The 19,495-nt window shown below is 38.9% G+C and overlaps 1 protein-coding gene across 1 annotated transcript in view; it reads left to right on the plus strand.

Moving 5' to 3' along the window:
• LOC136879384 (polycystin-1-like protein 2) overlaps positions 1 to 19,495 on the plus strand; it is a 421,935-nt gene that overhangs the window by 288,569 nt on the left and 113,871 nt on the right. The window contains exon 25 of the mRNA XM_068229099.1: positions 16,248 to 16,399. Coding sequence (XP_068085200.1) covers positions 16,248 to 16,399 — 152 coding nt within the window. The remainder of the gene's footprint in view (positions 1 to 16,247; positions 16,400 to 19,495) is intronic.

The raw sequence follows: 19,495 nt of genomic DNA on the forward strand, positions 1-19,495 counted from the left end.
TTAATATTTTGGATTCTATCTCTTTTTGTATTTTTAACTGATGTTCTTAAAAATTTCATTTCTACTGCTTGGTTCTTCTTCTTCTTTTCTTCATGGGGCCTCTAAATATTAGTTCCTAATTAGCGTCGACCTCTAAGATCTTTTGCCACCATGTTTTTCCTTCATTCCCACCTACATATACCTGCTCCCTTCACAAATCTGCAGGTTGTTCTTACCGGGTCTTCTTGGATTTTTTCTCTCTCTTCACCTGGTAGTCCTAGAGTGGAGAGTCTGATTCTACCCAGCGCCTCACATTCTAAAAGTATGTGTTCAGCTGATTCCTCTGCTGCATTGCATTTCCTACATGTATTGTCTCTTATTACTCCAATTCTATGTAGGTGTTTTTTCAGATGGCAGTGTCCTGTCAACAGTTCTACTACCCATCTTATATTTTCTCTGCTGAGTTTCAATAGTTCTTTAGTATGCTTCTTGTTTGCTCATTTTATCAGTTCCTTGACAAGCCTCCATCCTGCAGTATTTTTCCAGTTCTTCATTTGTTTCTTTAGTACCCATTTTCCTATGTAGTGTCGGGCTTGTCCATAGGAAATCCCACATACAGGTTCTGGGCCTACAAAATATGTTTCTGCCCCTTTCCTAGCCAGTTTACCTGCCTTTACATTTCCTTCTATACCTGCACATCCTGGTACCCATATTATTTTGACAATGTTGTACTTTGAGAGCTTCAGGAGAAGTAAATGGCAATACTAGACAATTCTGGATATTATCCAGACTGCTTCTAGTGCCTTAATGGCCACTTGGCTGTCCGTAAAAATGAAAATGTTTCCGTGGTTTCCCATTTTCACACCAGGCAAATGCTGGGGTCGTACCTTAATTAAGGCCACGGCCGCTTCCTTCCCATTATTAGGACTTTCATCTCCCATCATTGCCATAAGACCTACCTGTGTCGGTGCGACGTGAAGCAAACAGCAAAAAAAAAAAATATCAGCGTTGATTTCATTACTTCCATTAATTATGCTACCCAGATATGTAAACTGTTCTACATTCTCTAACCATTCTCCATCTATGTTCATTTGGCTTCTCTTTTTCTCTTTTCCACAGTGCATGACTACTTTTTTTTTTTTTTTTTTTTTTTTTTTACCATTCCAAACTCCACCACATTATCTGCAAATACCAAAGCATTCTCTTCATCACTACTGGTACTCTCTTTTACACGTTTTATGATTTCATCCATCAATATAATAAACAATAATGGTGACAGTGCACTTCCTTGCTTGAGACCTTTTTTTTTTCTTGTATATAATGTTTCAGATTTTGGTACATTCCTTTTCAGTGGGCATTCCCATACATATTTTCTCTTAACTGTATCATAAGCTTTTTCCAAATCCAAAAATATGAAGATTATTTCCTTGTTCCTTTCCATATGTTTTTCCATTATCGTTCGTACTGTAAATATCAAGTCTATTGTTGATCTATTCGGTCTAAAGCAGTATTGTTCTTCCTCTAACTGTGTTTCTATTATATCCCTCATTTGACTTGCTGAATATAAAATATCTGCTTTATCTTGCTAGACTCCTACAAGTTGACCCTCAGTGGAATAACATTTCCTAAACCTGGACTGCCTTCTATCAGCCAATTCATAATTTTGCAAACATGTCAAATATATAATGAGATAGAATGCTTTCCCAAAGCTTACATGGAATGTATGTCAAGCTGACTGGCCTATAATTAATTATCGGCTATCGTTTATACACAGGGGATTCTATAGCAAATATCCATTCATTTGGTGTAGCTCCTTTGTGCAAACAGTAATCTGATCAATACTTCAGATAGTTTTCAACTCGTGGTTTTCCGGTTTTCCATGCTTTCCCATTTTCAAACTAGACAAATGCTGGGACTGTACCTTAATTAAGGCCATGGCTGTTCCCTTCACACTCCTAGCCCTTTCCTACCCCATCATTGCCATAAGACTTATCTGTGTCAGTGCGACGTAAAGCAACTTGTAAAAAGAAAGTTTTCAACGTTTGTATCTTATTGTAAATATATATTTATCAAAGGTAAATGTCAATACTTCATTGATACAGTCACCTTCTCTGTCTGGAAATTATTCTTGTAACCAACAATCTTTACATACTGTTGACTTCTCTAAATCCTCACATATACACTCTCTTTGTTCCTCCAAGGTTATGAATTTCATTATTGGTCCCTTAATACATTGTAATGTATACATTAGGGTGGGCCGAAAAAACTCGAATTCTTTTTTCTAAGTAGTAATACCGCGGAATAGTTGCTAATTGGGGAAAATAAAATGGGGTAAAACAAGAAACAAAATAGGTTCATATCTTCCGGTCGCGCACATGGTCTAAAGTTTGCCGAAATTCGGAAAAATGAATATTTTTACGATCATTTTCTACCTTGCTTAACTTGTCAATATTGAAATATAATAGCTCTAGTCGTCTCTTACTCAAACCAATAATGATTTAGAAAAATTAATGGTTCAGATCGGTTAAGGTTTTCCGCTCGCGCAACAGCCGTCAAAAATGTAACAAATTCTCGCGCTCGTCGTAACTCGCTTGGGTCAAAGACTCTAACGCTCAGCCCACCTACCATTCTTGCCATCACGCCGCGCCATTGTTGTGTCAGTCTGCACTTATCCCTCATGTTTGATGTGTGTTTCATTCGCTCTTCCAGTTACTATTGTGGCATTTGCATCTACTGTATTTCGATGTTTGTTTTGTGTTATGACATTTTTGTGTAACTTTGTGACTTAACGGTGGTATACTATGGCTGTACCTCAGAAACTCATCACAAGACAGCTATTTGATTGCCCTATATTTGCTGCACCTAAAGACTTTTCATCAAACAAGCTTCCTAGTGGTGAGAACGTGATTCGGTGTTGTTCACAGGAGAGATACCACTTGGCGCTTAAAGTTAATAATAAGAGTGTCAGTTTTTCACACATTGCCAGTACAGTAGCTAACAAAATAATTGGTTTGTATCAGAAAGCATCCATACCAACGGTTACAGATAAGAGAATTGTGCAACTTATAAAAGTGTTGCATGATAAATATTACAGCATTCGAAAATCATTTACTCGGGACAAAAATAAAGATTCGTTTAAGCAGAAAATTGACGAGTTCAAGAAAAAATGCTCATTGCTTTCTGACAGTGGCTTGCAAATACCCCATCTTTGTTAACTGAATTTGTAACAGAAGATACCTGCTACTGGGCTAAGATTTGTTTACTTATTACGAGCACATGGAATAGGAAAAATTGGAGGGTTGGACGTGTCTGAAACAAAGAAACGTATTAAATCATTGTAAAGGAGATCGCATGACAGCCGTTTAACTCTGGATGATGAATCTGAATCTCATCTGAAACCCTCGTGCTCATATTCAAATGTAAATATTGTTGAAACTGATGATGAAGACCAATATCTTGGTCGCTATCGCTACTTTTACTACAAGGATAACAACCTTAACTTTAGCTTGTTTGATGAAAAGTCTTTAGGTGCAGCAAATATAGGGCAATCAAATACCTGTCTTGTGATGAGTTTCTGAGGTACAGCCATAGTATACCACCGTTAAGTCACGAAGTTACACAAAAATGTCATAACACAAAACAAACATCGAAATACAGTAGATGCAAATGCCACAATAGTAACTGGAAGAGCGAATGAAACACACATCAAACATGAGAGATAAGTGCAGAGTGACACAACAATGGCACGGCGTGGCGGCGAGAATGGTAGGTGGGCTGAGCATCAGAGTCTTTGACGCGAGCGAGTTACGACGAGCGCAAGAGTTTGTTAGATTTTTGACGGCTGTTGCACGAGCGGAAGACCTTAACCGATTTGAACCATTATTTTTTCTAAATCATTATTGGTTCGAGTAAGAGTCGACTAGAGCTATTACATTTAAATATTGACAAGTTAAGCAAGGTAGAAAATTATCGTAAAAATATTCATTTTTTCTGAATTTCGGCAAATTTTAGAGCACATGCGCGACCGAAAGAAATTAACCTATTTTGTTTCTTTCTTTACCCTGTTTTATTCTCCCCAAATCGCAACTTTTCCGCAGTATTACGACTTGGAAAAAAAAATCTAGTTTTTTTGGCCTACCTTAGTATACATAGGCATTACAATTATTGTATAGTATTGAGTAGGTAGATTAAAACTTTGTTAATTAAATTATATGTTCTCCCTTTGTTCATTAATAATTTCTGGAATGTCCTTTGTGGAACCTGTTTCTGCCTTAAAGTACATATACATTCCCTTCCATTTTTCACTAAAATTTATATGACGGCCAATAGTATGCTTATTCAAAATGTTTAACAGGTTCCCTGAGGTTCCACCTATTCAATACAACTTACAAGATTATAAGTTGTGTGTGAACTTATCTACAAGATTATAAGTTGTATTGAATAGGTGGAACCTCAGGGAACCTGTTGAACATTTTCAATAATATCTTGTCAATACAGACCCAAAAATGAAGTTTATAGTATGTAACAATATTATGCTTTCCATCATGTTATGCTTAGCTGACTTCTTCACTAGATTCAGTTTCGTAGCAAGATCCTTCAAATTCTCCTTACTGGATATAAAACTGTGGATCCAAGGTGGACATGGATGCCTCTGTTCATTGCAAGTATTTTGAGGACTTTGTTCACCACTTTCCAGCCTCAAAACATGTTCACAGATGGTTCTAAGATCAGAGAAACTATGGGATGCTCTTTCGCGATGATATTAGCACAAAGATCTCTCTTCCTAGTGTCTGTAGTGTACAGTATATACTGCGGAGCTTTTTTGCCACCTGAAAAGCTCTGCAATTTGTACTGTGTGACAAAAGAGATCACTTTCTAGTGTGTACTGACTCGTTACGTTCTCTGCAGTCTATTGACAACTGTTTCCCACAACATCCATGTGGACTGTGGATTCATGACTTTCTAGCCAGGTTGTGTGATGCTGGCACCAGAATCACTTTCACGTTGCTCCTGAGCCACATTGGGATTGCAGAAAAGAAACTTGCAGATGAAGCTACAAGAGAAGCGGTACTTTTACCACTAGACCTGTGAATGTACCAGCTAGGGATACTTGTTTTCAGTTATGACGAACCATCTTGGTGGGCCGAGTGGCCAGCAATCCGTACCCCCAACAAGCTGAGAGCGACCGTGTGGCGGTACTCTTTCCAGCCTTCACGGAGAGAGGCCGTTGTTTTGTATGGGCTGAGGATACGTCATGAAAGATCTATGCACTCTTACCTCTTGAAGAGAGAAGACCTCCAGTGTGTTCTTGTGGTGCTGTCTTCACCGTGGCCCACATCCTCACAGAGTGCGCCGATCTCTCTGGCCTAAGGCGGAAACTTTACCTGCAGAAGACACTCAAACTCATACCAGCCAATGAAGCAAATATTGCTGAGCTTGTCAATTTCTTTATGTGTGAGAGTGGATTATTCAGGGGCATGTAAATTGCAAGTGTTCTATTACTTAGGGAACCTATGTTCCCTTTTGATGCATTGGTGACCTTCTCAGCTTAATAACATTTTTGTTTTATTTTTAATTCACTTTCAGATTCCTCTGTTGAATAGATATTTTATTTTTATTTTTGTCTCCATTTAATTTTTTCAGAGAGGATTGTTACCTAGTGGTACTTTTTCTTAACCTTTTCACTGCCGAGTTTTGATGACCAAGCGAGCCCTCTGGGCCTTTTTTTTTTTTTTTTTTTTAAGGAAGAAGCACTTTCACAGATACATGTTTACTGATACAATTAATGGAATGCACATAGTCCCCTTAGCCCCGCAGTCCAATACGGGGTCGGGGATGAAGTAAGATATTTTACACCATATTTTTATGGCCAGATGCCCTTCCCGATGCAAATCTCTTTTTTTCTTTCTTTTTTTGCTAGTTGCTTTACGTCGCACCTACACAGATAGGTCTTATGGCGACCATCGGACAGGAAAGGGCTAGGAGTGGAAAGGAAGCGGCCGTGGCCTTAATTAAGGTACAGCCCCAGCATTTGCCTGGTGTGAAAATGGGAAACCACGGAAAACCATTTCAGGGCTGCTGACAGTGGGGTTCGAACCTACTATCTCCCGAATATTGGATACTGGCCGCACTTAAGTGACTGCAGCTATCGAGCTCGGTGATGCAAATCTCAGTTGAGAAGATAATGAATATGAAATGAATGATGGTGAATGAAACTCAGTAAGGAAATTGAAGGATTTGGCTGTGGTTTATGAATAGGAACTGTCCCGGCTTTTGCTTGCGAGTGCAAAAGGGAAACAAAAAAAAAAAAAAACTTTCTCAAGACTGCTGATGGTGGGGTTCGAACCCACTCGCCTGCCGAGTGCTGAGCTTGGCTCAATAGACATAGTTAATTAATTTAATGTTATTTGTTTTACATCCCACTAACTACTTTTTCGGTTTTTGGAGACGCCGAGGTGCCGGAATTTAGTCCTGCAGGAGTTCTTTTACGTGCCGGTAAATCTACCGACATGAGGCTGACGTATTTGAGCACCTTCAAATACCACCAGACTGAGCCAGGATCGAACCTGCCATGTTGGGGTCAGAAGGCCTGCGCCTCAACCATCTGAGCCACTCAGCCCGGCTCATAGACGTAGTATGATAATACGCGGTGCTACTCCACTCGGTGATAATATTACTGAAATATAATATAAAATTTTTGATCCAAGAACTGGTATTATCAAAATCATTTACATTCAGGGAAAAATAATTTCTCTGAGGAAGGGATGACAATTCCGCATGAGATTCATCATTACTACTTTGTCTCGCACTTCCCTGTAGTTCAATATCGCCACATAGATATTCTCCATCTTTATTATCAAAATATAGCACTCCAGAATCACTATTTATGAGGAAACATTCAATTTCTTTGTTAACAGGAGATTCTTCTTCTTAGGAATAATAATAAACAAGAAATAAATGTATACTTCAAGATGCCATGATGGCTACACATAAGCGGGAAAGATGTTCCACTCCAACGAAGCTGAAATAACACCAGATCGCTTTCAAAACACATAAAATGGAGTGGTGTATCCACCGTACAGAACTTCCTTGAGCATTTCCACGGAATCTCAAAGCATGACACTGTATCGCATATATTTGTAAGATCGGTGAAGTACACACTGTACCAAAACGTATATATACAGGTTTGGCAGACGAAGCACGGCATTGAATAACCTATATATACGGGTTTGGCAGTGAATGGGTTAAAACAGAAAACAACACACTCTTCTCAGAGACAATCTGAATACAGCTAAGTAGAATCCTTGCAAGAAGTTTTGCTGGCCACAGACAACAAGGATATACTGCAACCACCTATCTTGAATATGGTGATCCTGATGGTATTAACTTTGCGAGGCCTAGGGAGGCTTTCATTTTCTTGCCCTTCATGGCCCTTGTCTTTCTGTGGGCAATAACTTAATTTTTCTTCTGATTAGTGTTGATGGAGGATGGTTGCCCCAGTTGTACTTCTTCTTAAAGTAATAATCCTTCTGCTTTAAGAATACAGCTTCCCCCTGAATCAGTTCCAGTGGAATGATGTTAGGTCCAGGTGCTTTTCTGGGTGTCAGTTTAAGAGCCTCTCAGATTTCCTGGTATGACGGTGGCATGGTCATCCATGACTGTGGGGCCTGCTGTGATACATCTCGGAGCAAGTCCTCAGCTGTGGTAGGTTGTGATTTTAAAAGAGTGGAGGAGTGTTGTTTCCATTGCTCCAAGTTGTCCTTGCTATCAGTAAAGGTGGTAGCAATGTCAGCTGATTTCAAAGTTCCTATTGAAAAACTAATTGGTCCATACCGGTCCTCTTAGTGCGATGTTCTCATGCTGAGAATGTGCCGAGAATGCCAGGCTGATTAGTAGCATTTTGCAAGTCCCTTTTAAGAGCACCACATAATTTACAATTTTGAATATTTTGACTTTAAACATGTAGGAAATATTGAGGATGGTATGTGCTTATTATCGACAATGATTACAATACCATTAAGATTTCTTTTAAATTTTCTGAATGCTGTGAATAGAAAAATAATCATCATCATTTCTTCGCTCCAGCAAGCCAGGTGTGATTGTGTACAAGCCTCCTCCAGTTTGTCCTATCCATCCACAGATGCTGCTCATGTATGCGATGCCAGTTCACATCTCTAATTTCAAGGTCCTTCAATATCTGTTTTTCCCAAACATCACGAGGTCTTCCTCTTGGTCTCTTTCCAGGAACATTGTGGTCAAAGTATGTTCGAGGAGTTCTGTGAGGGTCCATTCCTTTTATGCGACCATACCATTGGAATCTCTTCACTTCTAGAGTCTCCAGTAGGCTTCTTTTCAATCCAAGCTGTTGCCAGATATCCACATTCCTTATTTTATCCATCTTTGTTTTTTGTAGACAAGAACAGAGGAACTTCATTTCTGTTGCCTGTTGTTGATCCAGTAAATGTTGCTGCTTCCAGGCCATACGTCAGAATTGGTACTAGATATATTTTGTACAAGCTGATCTTGGAAACTAACGGAAATGTTTCATCCCAAAGTATTTGACATACAGTGTGATAGAATTTGGAAGCTTTCTGTATTCTGTTGGTAATCTCTTGATGTATGGTATTGTCTGATGACAGAACACTACCTAAATACTGGAATTTGTCTACAATATCCATCTCCTCATCTCTAATTCTTAGATGAACAGTTGGAGAGTTTCTACTCAACACCAAGCCAACTGTCTTTGTTTTGCTGATTTTGAGACCTAAGGTTGTAAAAGCTTCATGCCAGAGATCTAGTCTAGTTTGTACTTCTGCTTCTGTCTCACCCCATACCATTACATCATCAGCAAATACCAGGGCATTGGATGTTGGATCCTTTCTTTTATCATCATCATCATCATCATCATCATTATCATTTCCCAACTCCAGTTTCCCAGGTGTGGTGTACAAGCGCTCGCCATCTCCTGATCCAGTATAACGTCCCATTTGTATCCTCTCTTCTGCATATCTGATCTTACACTCTCTATCCAACATTTTCTTGGTCTTCCCTGTGGTCTTCTTCCTATGAGATTAAGGTCGAAATATTTTCTGGCAGGTCTTTCCCTGTTCATTCTCATTATGTGCCCATACCAATGAAGTCTGCGTTTCTTTATGACACTGATAATAGGAACCTCAATACCAGCTACTTTCCTATTCACTTCATTTGTGATCTTGTCCTTTCTGGTTGTTTGGTTCATGGTTCTAATGAATCTCATTTCAGTTGCTTGGATTCTATTGAAGTCTTTGTTTAGTAGGGTACATGTCTCTAAACCATACGTGAGGATTGGTACGACGTAAGTGTGGTACATGTTTGTTTTCGCTTTCTGTGGTATTTTGCAGTCCCAGAGAAGACTTCTGACTTGACTGTAGAAGTTCGATGCTTTCTGTGTCCTGCTGAGTATTTCCTGCTTAACAGTGTTGTCTTTCGAGATTGTGTTTCCGAGGTACTTGAAGTGGGAAGCTGATTCGATTTTTGCTCCTTCCAGAAATATATTTGAGCTTGTTCCTTCCCTGTTGATGGTCATTTCCACTGTCTTTGTTTTGTTCATCTTCAGTCCAAAATTTTTGAATGTGTTGTTCCATTCATTAAGTTTCGTCTGAACTTCAGCTTCTGTCTCTCCCCATAAAAGCACATCATCAGCAAATACCAGGGCGTTTGGTTCACTGTCCATTTTCTTGATAAATTTGATGACCTTGTCCATTACTATTACGAACAGGAGTGGTGACAGAGCACTTCCTTGTTGGACACCTCTCTTTGTTTCAAACCATTTTGATCATCCATTGCCTATCTGGACACAGCTGTAGCACTTCTGGTATAGCATCTTGACTTTGTCAGTTAAATACTTTGGCACCTTTAGGTCTTCCAGACATTCCCATATCTTGTTTCGAGGAACACTATCATATGCTTTTACAATGTCCACAAATGCAATCACAAGACTTCTTCCATATTCCCAGTACTTTTCTGTCAGCATCTTTACTGCAAAGATAAGATCCACAGTACTTCGACCTTTCCTGAACCCGTGTTGTTCTTCCTCAAGCAAAGGTTCCACTGTCTTCTTAAGTCTTGTTTCTATGATCTTTTCCAGCAGTTTCAGCGTGTGTGACAACAGTGTGATGCCTCTGTAATGTCCACATTTCTGTCGGTTGCCCTTTTTGAACAGTGGGATGATGACTCCTTTACTCCAATCTTCTGGAATTTTGTTACTTTCCCAAGTCACTGATAACACTCTATATATCCAATTCAAGCCTGGTATTCCAGCTGCCTTTATCATGTCTTAGCTGAGATCATCCAAGCCTGGTGACTTCCCATTTTGCATGCTCTTTAGTGCTGTTTCTACCTCAAGCCATGTTAATGGGTATTTGTTGTTTTCAGCTTCATCTTCACTACAATCATTGGTAGTGGTGTTGCCCCCATCTCCATTTAACAGCATGTTGAAGTACTTCTTCATTTCATCCCTGATCCCTTCCTCTGTTTGTATTAAGCTACCATTATCTGTTTCCAGTGCAATGATGTTTATATTTTCATTTTTTTTACTGTTTACTATTTTGTATAGTAGTTTCCTACTTCTTTGACAGTCTTCCTCTATCCTTGTAGTAAAGTCATCCCAGCACCTTTTCCTTTTCTTCCTGGATCAGTCATTTTACAGCCAGTTTCTTTTTCCGGTATTCCTGTGCTAGATGTTCAATTTCTAATTCATTTCGTCTATCATCTGTTTTCTGTTTTTCGAGGTCTAATTTTCTTTTCAGTATATTTATATCTTTTACTGCTGTCTTCACTCGGTCATTCCACCAAGGTGTTTCCTTCTCTTTTGGTATGACACTTGTTTTTCCACAAATTTCCGTGGCTTCTTTTACAAGGGTTTCTTTGAATAAGGACCATTCTTCTTCTACTCCCCCTTTCTCAGTTTTGGGTAATTTAGCTGTTATCCTTACTTCATAGTTTCCTTTCTTCTCCATGTCCTTCAACAGCCATGTCTTAATCTTTGGCATTTTTTGTTTAATTTTGGGCACATGAATATCTTTTAGATCAGTGATTAATAGCCGATGGTCGCTATCTAGGCACTTGCTGGGTAGGACTTTAACATCTGTAACATACTGACCAGCTTTTCTATCAGTGATGATGAAGTCGATCATAGTCTTGAGCTTTCCATCCCAGCTGTATCTCGTTATTTTATGGCTGTCCCTCTTCTGATACCATGTGTTCTGGATGGTTAAGTTGTTTCGCACACAGAAATCAATCACGTTCTCTCCTTCAGAGTTTCTGTTACCATAGCCATGGGGGCCAATGATGTTTTCACAGTCTAGTCTTTCTTTACCAACTTGGGCATTCAGATCACCCATAATGATTGTGTTCTCCTGTGTTATTTGTTCCTCAAGTTCGATAAGGAATTGCTCTTTCTCTTCTGTGGTACATCCTGTCTGCAGTGCATATACTTGCAGGAGAGTTTGATGTGCATTACCAACACTTAGTCTCATCTGGATGATCCTATCACTCACATATTTGACATCTTTTAACCACTTTTTAAAACTTCATCCATTATGATTATGAAGAGAACTGGTGAAAGACAACTTCCTTGCTGAATTCCACTCTTTGTTTCAAACCAACTGGACCTTCCATCCTGGACCTGGACACAAAACTTGATTACATCATACAATCATTGTACTCGTGCTATGATATCATCGGGCACTTTCTTATGTCTCAAACATTCCCGTATATGCCTGCGTGGTACATGGTCATATGCTTTCTCAATGTCCAGAAAAACAGTTATACATGTTTTACCTTTCTCCCGATACTTCTCATAGAGCATTCAAAATGTTCAAAGAAGAAACTAATAACAAAATTAATACTGAAGTAGTGGCTGGAAGTAGTGCTCAAGAAAAATGGGAAGAAATCAAGAAACAAATAATTGATGCAGCAGAAGACTGTTTTGGAAAAGAAGAGAGGAAAATCTATAAGCCATGGGTTACACCCCACTTTTTGGAACTAATGAACGCATGCCAGATGGCCAAAAGGAAAGGAAATCATGGAGAATACAAGAAAATACGAAATAAAATCCATCAAGAAAATATAAAAGCAAAGGAAGAGTGGATCGAAGCACAGTGTAAACAGATAGATGAAAATATAACCAAAGGTAACACCAAAAAGGCTTTTCCAGAAGTCCGGAGGCTGTTCCAAAGAAAGATAAAGCCCTTGTGTACAATAAAAGGAAGCAATGGAGATGTGATAATAGAGCAGGATAAGATAGCTATAATATGGAAAGAATATGTAGAAGGCCTGTATGAAGAACAAATAGATGACGATGTAATACAAAATGAAAGTGAGATAGAACAAGATGATCTGGGACCATGTATACTTAGAGAGGAATTTGATAAAGCTTTGAATGAGCTAAAACAAAGGAAAGCTCCTGGAGTAGACTCAATTCCAGGTGAAATGCTACAAGCTCTAGGGGATATGCCAAAAACTTCTTTATACCAACTAGTAAATGATATTTATACTAGCGGAGAAATACTGGAAGATTTTGAGAAAACTGTATTGAGACCTATCCCAAAAAGGAATCATGCAAAGAGATGTCAAGATTATGGAATGTTAAGCCTGGTAACACTTGCCTCCAAAATTATTACAAGAATTGTTTACCATTGCATGGAGAAAAGAAGAGAAGAAAATCTCTCAGAGGATCAATTCAGGTTTAGAAGAAACAGAGGAAGAAGAGAAGCAATTCTGAGCCTTAGAACAATTAATGAACAAGCCCTAAGAATCAGTAAGAACATCCTAATTGCTTTCATTGATATAGAGAAAGCGTTTGATAATGTTAACTGGAATATTATGTTTAAAGCCCTTAGAAGTCTGAAAGTGGACTACAGAGATCAGAAAATCATCTGTCAGCTGTACAAGAACCAGACAGCGCTTATAGGAAAGGAGCAAATCAATGCGAAAATAAGAAAAGGAGTAAGGCAAGGATATGGTCTGTCACCTCTATTATTCAATGTGTATTTAGAAGAAGCAATGAAAGAGTTTTTCAGCCACCTCCACCCATGGAAAAAAAAATAAATGGCCAACTATACCAAACAATACATTTTACGGATGATATTGCCCTCATAGCTGAAACTGAGAAAGAGATAGAGACCTCACTAAAGAAATTGAATGATCTACTAATACTAACATGTAACATGAATGTTAACAAAACAAACACCAAGATAATGAAATGTACTCCGGATGGTAAACAATTTGGTTGGAAGGAGAAAAATTGACTCAAATAAATCAGTTCAGTTATTTGGGAAGCATCATTACATCTGATGGGAGGTGTGAAAAGGACGTCCGTTCTCGAATAGCCCAGGCCATAGAAGCTTTCAATAAAAAAAGAAGCCTGTTGACTCCAAGGCAATATCCCTACCAGTAAGAAAGCATTTCATTAAGAGCTTCATTTGGAGCATTGCAACCTATGGCTCTGAAACCTGGACTCTATTAAAAGATGATAAGAAAAGAATAAATGCATTTGAAATGTGGTGCTGGCATTGAATGTTACGAATTTCCTGGACTCACAGGTTAACAAATGAAGAAGTTCTCAAGAGAGTTGAAGAAACCATCAGTCTAGAGAAAATGATCGCAAAAAGAAGATGTAATTGGAGAGGTTATTTACTCCGGCATAAATCATGGTGCACCACACTGCTTGAAGGGAAACTGGAAGGAAAGACTAGAAGAGGACGACCAAGAGCAGGGTTCCTCGATGGCATTAAAGGGTGACGTCCATATCAACTAATCAAGCAGCTGGCTTGGGATAGAAGGTCGTTGGACGAGGACAGTCATGCTACCCACCAACCATCAGGTTGAGGAGAATGAGAGAGAGACCTGAAATGGTGAAGTATAGTGGGAAGGCAGGGATGAAATGGCTTCATAGAGTAGTGAGATTAGCATGGAGTGTTGGTAAGGTACCTTCAGATTGGACAAAAGCAGTAATTGCACCTATCTATAAGCAAGGGAACAGGAAGGATTGCAACGACTATCGAGGTATCTCATTGATTAGTATGCCAGGCAAAGTATTCACTGGCATTCTGGAAGGCAGGGTGCAATTAGTGATTGAGAGGAAGTTGGATGAAAACCAGTGTGGTTTCAGACCACAGAGGGGCTGTTAGGATCAGACTTTCAGTATGCGTCAGGTAATTGAAAAATGTTACGGGAGGAAAGGATAGTTGTGTTTATGTTTCGTAGATCTAGAGAAAGCATATGGTAGGGTACAGAGGGAAAAAATGTTCGTCATACAGGGGGACTATGGAATTAAGGATAGATTATTAAAATCAATCAAAGGCATTTATGTTGACAATTGGGCTGCAGTGAGAATTGATGGTAGAATGAGTTTTTGGTTCAGGGTACTTACAGGGGTTAGACAAGGCTGTATGTAATCTTTCAACTTTGCTGTTTTTAGTTTACATGGATCATCTGCTGAAAGGTATAAAGTGGCAGGGAGGGATTAAGTTAGGTGGAAATATAGTAAGCAGTCTGGCCTATGCTGACGACTTGGTCTTAATGGTAAATTATGCCAAAAGCCTGCAGTCTAATATCTTGGACCTTCAAAATATGTGCAATAAGTATGGTATGAAAATTAGCCTTTTGAAGACTAAATTGATGTCACTAGGTAAGAAATTCAACAGAATTGAATGTCAGATTAGTGATACAAAGTTGCAACAGGTAGATAATTTCAAGTATTTAGGTTGTGTATTCTCCTAGGGTTGCAATATAGTAAATGAGATTGAATCAAGTTGTAGTAAAGCTAATGCAGTGAGCTCGCAGTTGCAATCAACAGTGTTCTCTAAGAAGGAAGTCAGCTCCCAGACGAAACTATCTTTACATCGGTCTGTTTTCAGACCAACTTTGCTTTCCGGGAGCGAAAGCTAGATGGACTCAGGATATCTTATTCATAATTTAGAAGTAACAGATATGAAAGTAGTGAGAATGATTGCTGGTACAAACAGATGGGAACAAAGGCATGAGGGTACTCGGAATGAGAAGATTAAGGCTATGTTAGGAATTAACTCAATGGATAAAGTTGTGCACACAAACCGGCTTTGGTGGTGGGGTCATGTGAGACGTATGGAGGAGGATGGGTTACCAAGGAGAATAATGGACTCTGTTATGGAGGGTATGAGGAGTAGAGGGAGACCAAGACGACGATGGTTAGACTCAGTTTCTAACGATTTAAAGATAAGAGGGATAGAACTAAATGAGGCCACAGCACTAGATGCAAATAGAGGATTGTAGCGACGTTTAGTAAATTCACAGAGGTTTGCAGACTGAATGCTGAAAGGCATAACAGTCTTTAATGATAATGTATGTATGTTATTTTGTAATTCATTTTGAAATTCCTTTGTTGAATAATTTTTTCTCCAATTAATTTGTTCAGAGTCTTCTCCATGTGGGGTGGGCAGTGGTACTCCAAAATAGGTCTGCCCAGATATAGATGCAGGACCGAATTCCTAAGTTGTCACAAGTCACAGAAAGACGACCATCACACATCTGACATTGTGCAGGTCCAAACTTGAAGCTCCCAGTTTTACCCGAAACCTGCTCCTGCCATCCTTATCTTATCACCATTGAACTTCAGAGAGTGGGAAAAGATAGCAGAAAAATGTACCACTGGTGTGAATTTGTGAAAGGTGAATCCCAACTTGCCATGGAGAGACCCACACACTATGATCTCAGAGCCAAACATTGCTGTGCACATGAAATTAGACATTCAAGGCTGAACACTGGGACTGCAATAGACTGCCGCAGACTCAAAATATAATTGAGATGCGCCTTCAGTCAGTACATCTGGCATGACCTCCTCTGCCTCCAAATTGTTGGGAATTGAATAGTGAACATTCGTCCTCCGTTCGGTTTGCCATTGGACCATAAAGAGAGTTTGATTACTTCCAGTGTTGTTTCCTCCACTGAGGGGGTGCCATCATCACACCTAAAGGAACTCATCTGCCTGAAGCCATTGGCTTCTTTAAGAAGGTGGGTTATTTAAATTGCCCAACACTTGGCATGGCATCTATGGCATTATGTTCTAAACATAATCATAGCAGAAAAAACCAAGCCAGACCTGCAATACCATTATATACAACAAACAAATATAAATTATGAATTTCTCACTACCATTTCCACAGAAATGATGTATGTTTGGTACATTTAAGAAAATCTAGGAGCCAAGATGTGGTTTCTAGTTTGACATTGGTCTCTTTTCTTTCTAGTTTAGTTGACTTCCTCAACCACACACTCATTCCTAGCCTCCATGAAGTAGCTTGGTACAATGGTAATGAAACTGGAGAAGAAGGATGGACTGCAGATCTCAGTACAAAACTACTAGGGGTTGCTAGGTTACGGCAGCTGAGGGTACGGAATGGTAAGTCACATGATTACTTTACCAGCTATTACTAAATACTGCTGTTCCTGTAACCTAGAGATGTCTAGTTTTACTTTTCAATGCATCAAGTAACTATCTTTTTCCTTTTGATATTGGTTTTACATTGCACTAACACAGACAGGTCTTATGTATATGAACTTCATTATTTGGATCTGTATTGACATTAACTAAATTCTAAATGAGAGAATTTTCCACAAATATAGTGAAAGAAAATTCTCTCAATTACAATTATTGAAGTCTTATGTTGACGATGGAATTAGAAGGGGCTATGATTGGAAAGGAAGTGACTGTGACCTTAATTAAGGAACAGCCCCAGTATTTGCCTGGTGTGAAAATGGGAAAGCATGGAAAACCATCTTCAGGGCTGCCGAGGGAGGAATTCAAATCCACCGTCTCCTGAATGCAAGCTCATAGCTATGTGGCCCAAATTATGCAGTCAACTTGCTAAGTCAAATAAGAATACTAGCAGCTGATGAATGTGATATTGTGTCCTTAAAATAATAATATTGATTCATACTGCAAATTGTGTGTCAGTAAATTGGAATGGAAACAAATATCATATAATACAGGTCTATGCTCCACAATCAGGATGTTCAAATGAAGAAAAAGAAGCCTTTCTCTCCAACTTGGAAGAACATATGGATTGTGAACATTTGGTAGTAATGGGAGATTTTAATACTCAGGTTGGATCAGACAAACTGGGCTATGAATCCTCCCTGGGTCCTCATGGAATTGGGAATAGGATGACAGAGGGCAAACATCTTCTAGATCTCTGTATGAGGAACAATATGGTTGTAAGTAACACTTGGTTCAAGAAAAGGAACACGCATAAGATCACAAGATATAGTTGGACGATCAATATGGAACTGTGATTGATTGTATACTCACCGACCAAGAAGTTTGGAGGATTGTAAATGATGTCAGAGTAATTCCTTGTGAAAATTTGGATGGAGACCACAGGCTGTTGGTTGCAGATATCACAAAGAGAAGACCTCCTAAAGTCTACAACAAAAGAACACCAAAAATAAAAACTTGGGGACTTTCTGAACCAAGGGTGAGGGAAATGTTTTGAGAAAATGTTCGGAAGATGTTACCAAAGAAGATCTGAGATCTACAAATGATGAATGGGATAACCTGAGGAGAGTATTGGTGAAGACAGGTGAGAGAGTACTTTGTATGTGGAAGGCAGAGCCAAATAAGAAAATCCAAAGAAACAGCATGGTGGAATTAGGATGTAAAAGCTGCTGTCAAAGCTAGAAATGGCGCAAGAAGAGCTTTGCACCGTACCAGAGTGCGAGGAAATCCAAGTGAAATCGAGAATAAACTATCATTTTACAGAGAAAAAAAGATTACAGGTCAAAAGAATAGTTGACATTGAGAAATGGAAATGCAAATAGATCTTGCCAATAGAATAGGGCAAGACAAACACAAGAAGTTCGTATATAGTATTGTTACAACAATAGAAATGATAATAATACTATCAACACAGTAGAGCTTCCAAACGGAGAGGTAACTAGAAATGAAAATGAAATATTACAGGAGTTCAGTAGATATTTCAATCACTTACTGAACTATAATACAACTGACAACACACAAGATGACCCTCTAAACACTATGAATTATAATGTAGAAAGTTTGACCTGGCTGGAAGTAAAGACAGCAATATGGTAAAATGAAAAACAAGTCTGCTGGATTGGATGAGTTCAGTGTGGACATGATCAAAGCACTTGGAGAACATGGAATACAATGATTGTACAGAGTTCTAAATAAAATTTGGGAAGAAAATGAAATCCCCAGTGACTGGAGGCAAGGAGTGATTATTCCACTGTTTAAGAAAGGTGAACGAAAGAAGTGTAACAACTATAGAGAAAAATCAGAAAATTTGTTGAATCTAAACTTGAGGAAGAACAACATGGATTTAGAGTGAACAGATCAATGTTAGACCTCATTTTTTTTGACAAGAATGCTCTTTAAAAAATACTGGGACAAGAATAGATCGGTTATAGTTGTATTTTTGGATACTGAGAAGGCATATGATCATGTACCACGTAAGCAAATATGGGAATGTCTGAGACATAATGAAGTGCCAGATGAGATTATAGCTCGAGTAATACAACTATATCGAGAGGTGAAGAGCTGTGTGCAGACTCAAGGAGGCAGGTCAAATTGTTTTGAAAGCAAGAGCAGAGTCCAACAAGAAAGTTGTCTATCACCACTTCTCTTCATTACTATAATGGATGAGGTTATAAAAGCAGTGAAAATGAAGGATAAGACAACAAATGAACTTGTAGTTGCTGATAGCATTATGCTTTGGGGTTAGACAGAAGCAGAAGTTCAAGCTAAACTAGATCTTTGGCAAGAATAATTTGAAAGAATGGGAATGATCATCAGCCGAACTAAAACCGCCCGTTTAGTGATGAGTCTAAATCCTGAAGCAGTGCAAAATGAAGAAGTAGACATTATAAATAACTTCAAATACTTAGGGAGCTTTGTTTCTTCTGACTATACCAGTACTATAAACCAAGAAATAGGCATTAGAATACAAGCTGCATCAAATTTCTACCACTCCATTTGGGATGACTCATTTCCCTGAGCTTGCAAACTCACACCGTTCAAAACATATCTTGTACCAATTTTAACGTATGGACTGGAAGCAGCAACGTTGACTAGATCTGCACAAAGTCGCCTACAGGCCACTGAAATGAAGTTCCTTCGGTCATGTTTCCAAAAGACAAGGAGAGACAAAATAAGGAATGAAGGTATTCGGCAACAACTTGGATTGGACTGGAGCCTGTTAGAAACCTTAGAATTAAGCAGATTATGATGGTATGGACACATGAGAAGGATGGCTCCAATTAGGATCCCAAAGGAATGTTATTGGTAAGAGGCCCAGAGGAGGCCTCATGATAATTGGGGAAAGCAAATTTTCAAACACCTTGCCAGACGTGATGTAAATTGGCAGCAAAGGTAGAACATCAGCTGTGGATGGACAGGACGAACTGGAAAAGGCTCATAAACACCTGCACCTGGCTTACTGGAATGGAAAATAGATGATGATGATGACTGCAAACTGCT

The sequence above is a fragment of the Anabrus simplex genome, chromosome 8, assembly GCF_040414725.1.
Source record: "Anabrus simplex isolate iqAnaSimp1 chromosome 8, ASM4041472v1, whole genome shotgun sequence".
Classification (NCBI taxonomy): domain Eukaryota; kingdom Metazoa; phylum Arthropoda; class Insecta; order Orthoptera; family Tettigoniidae; genus Anabrus; species Anabrus simplex.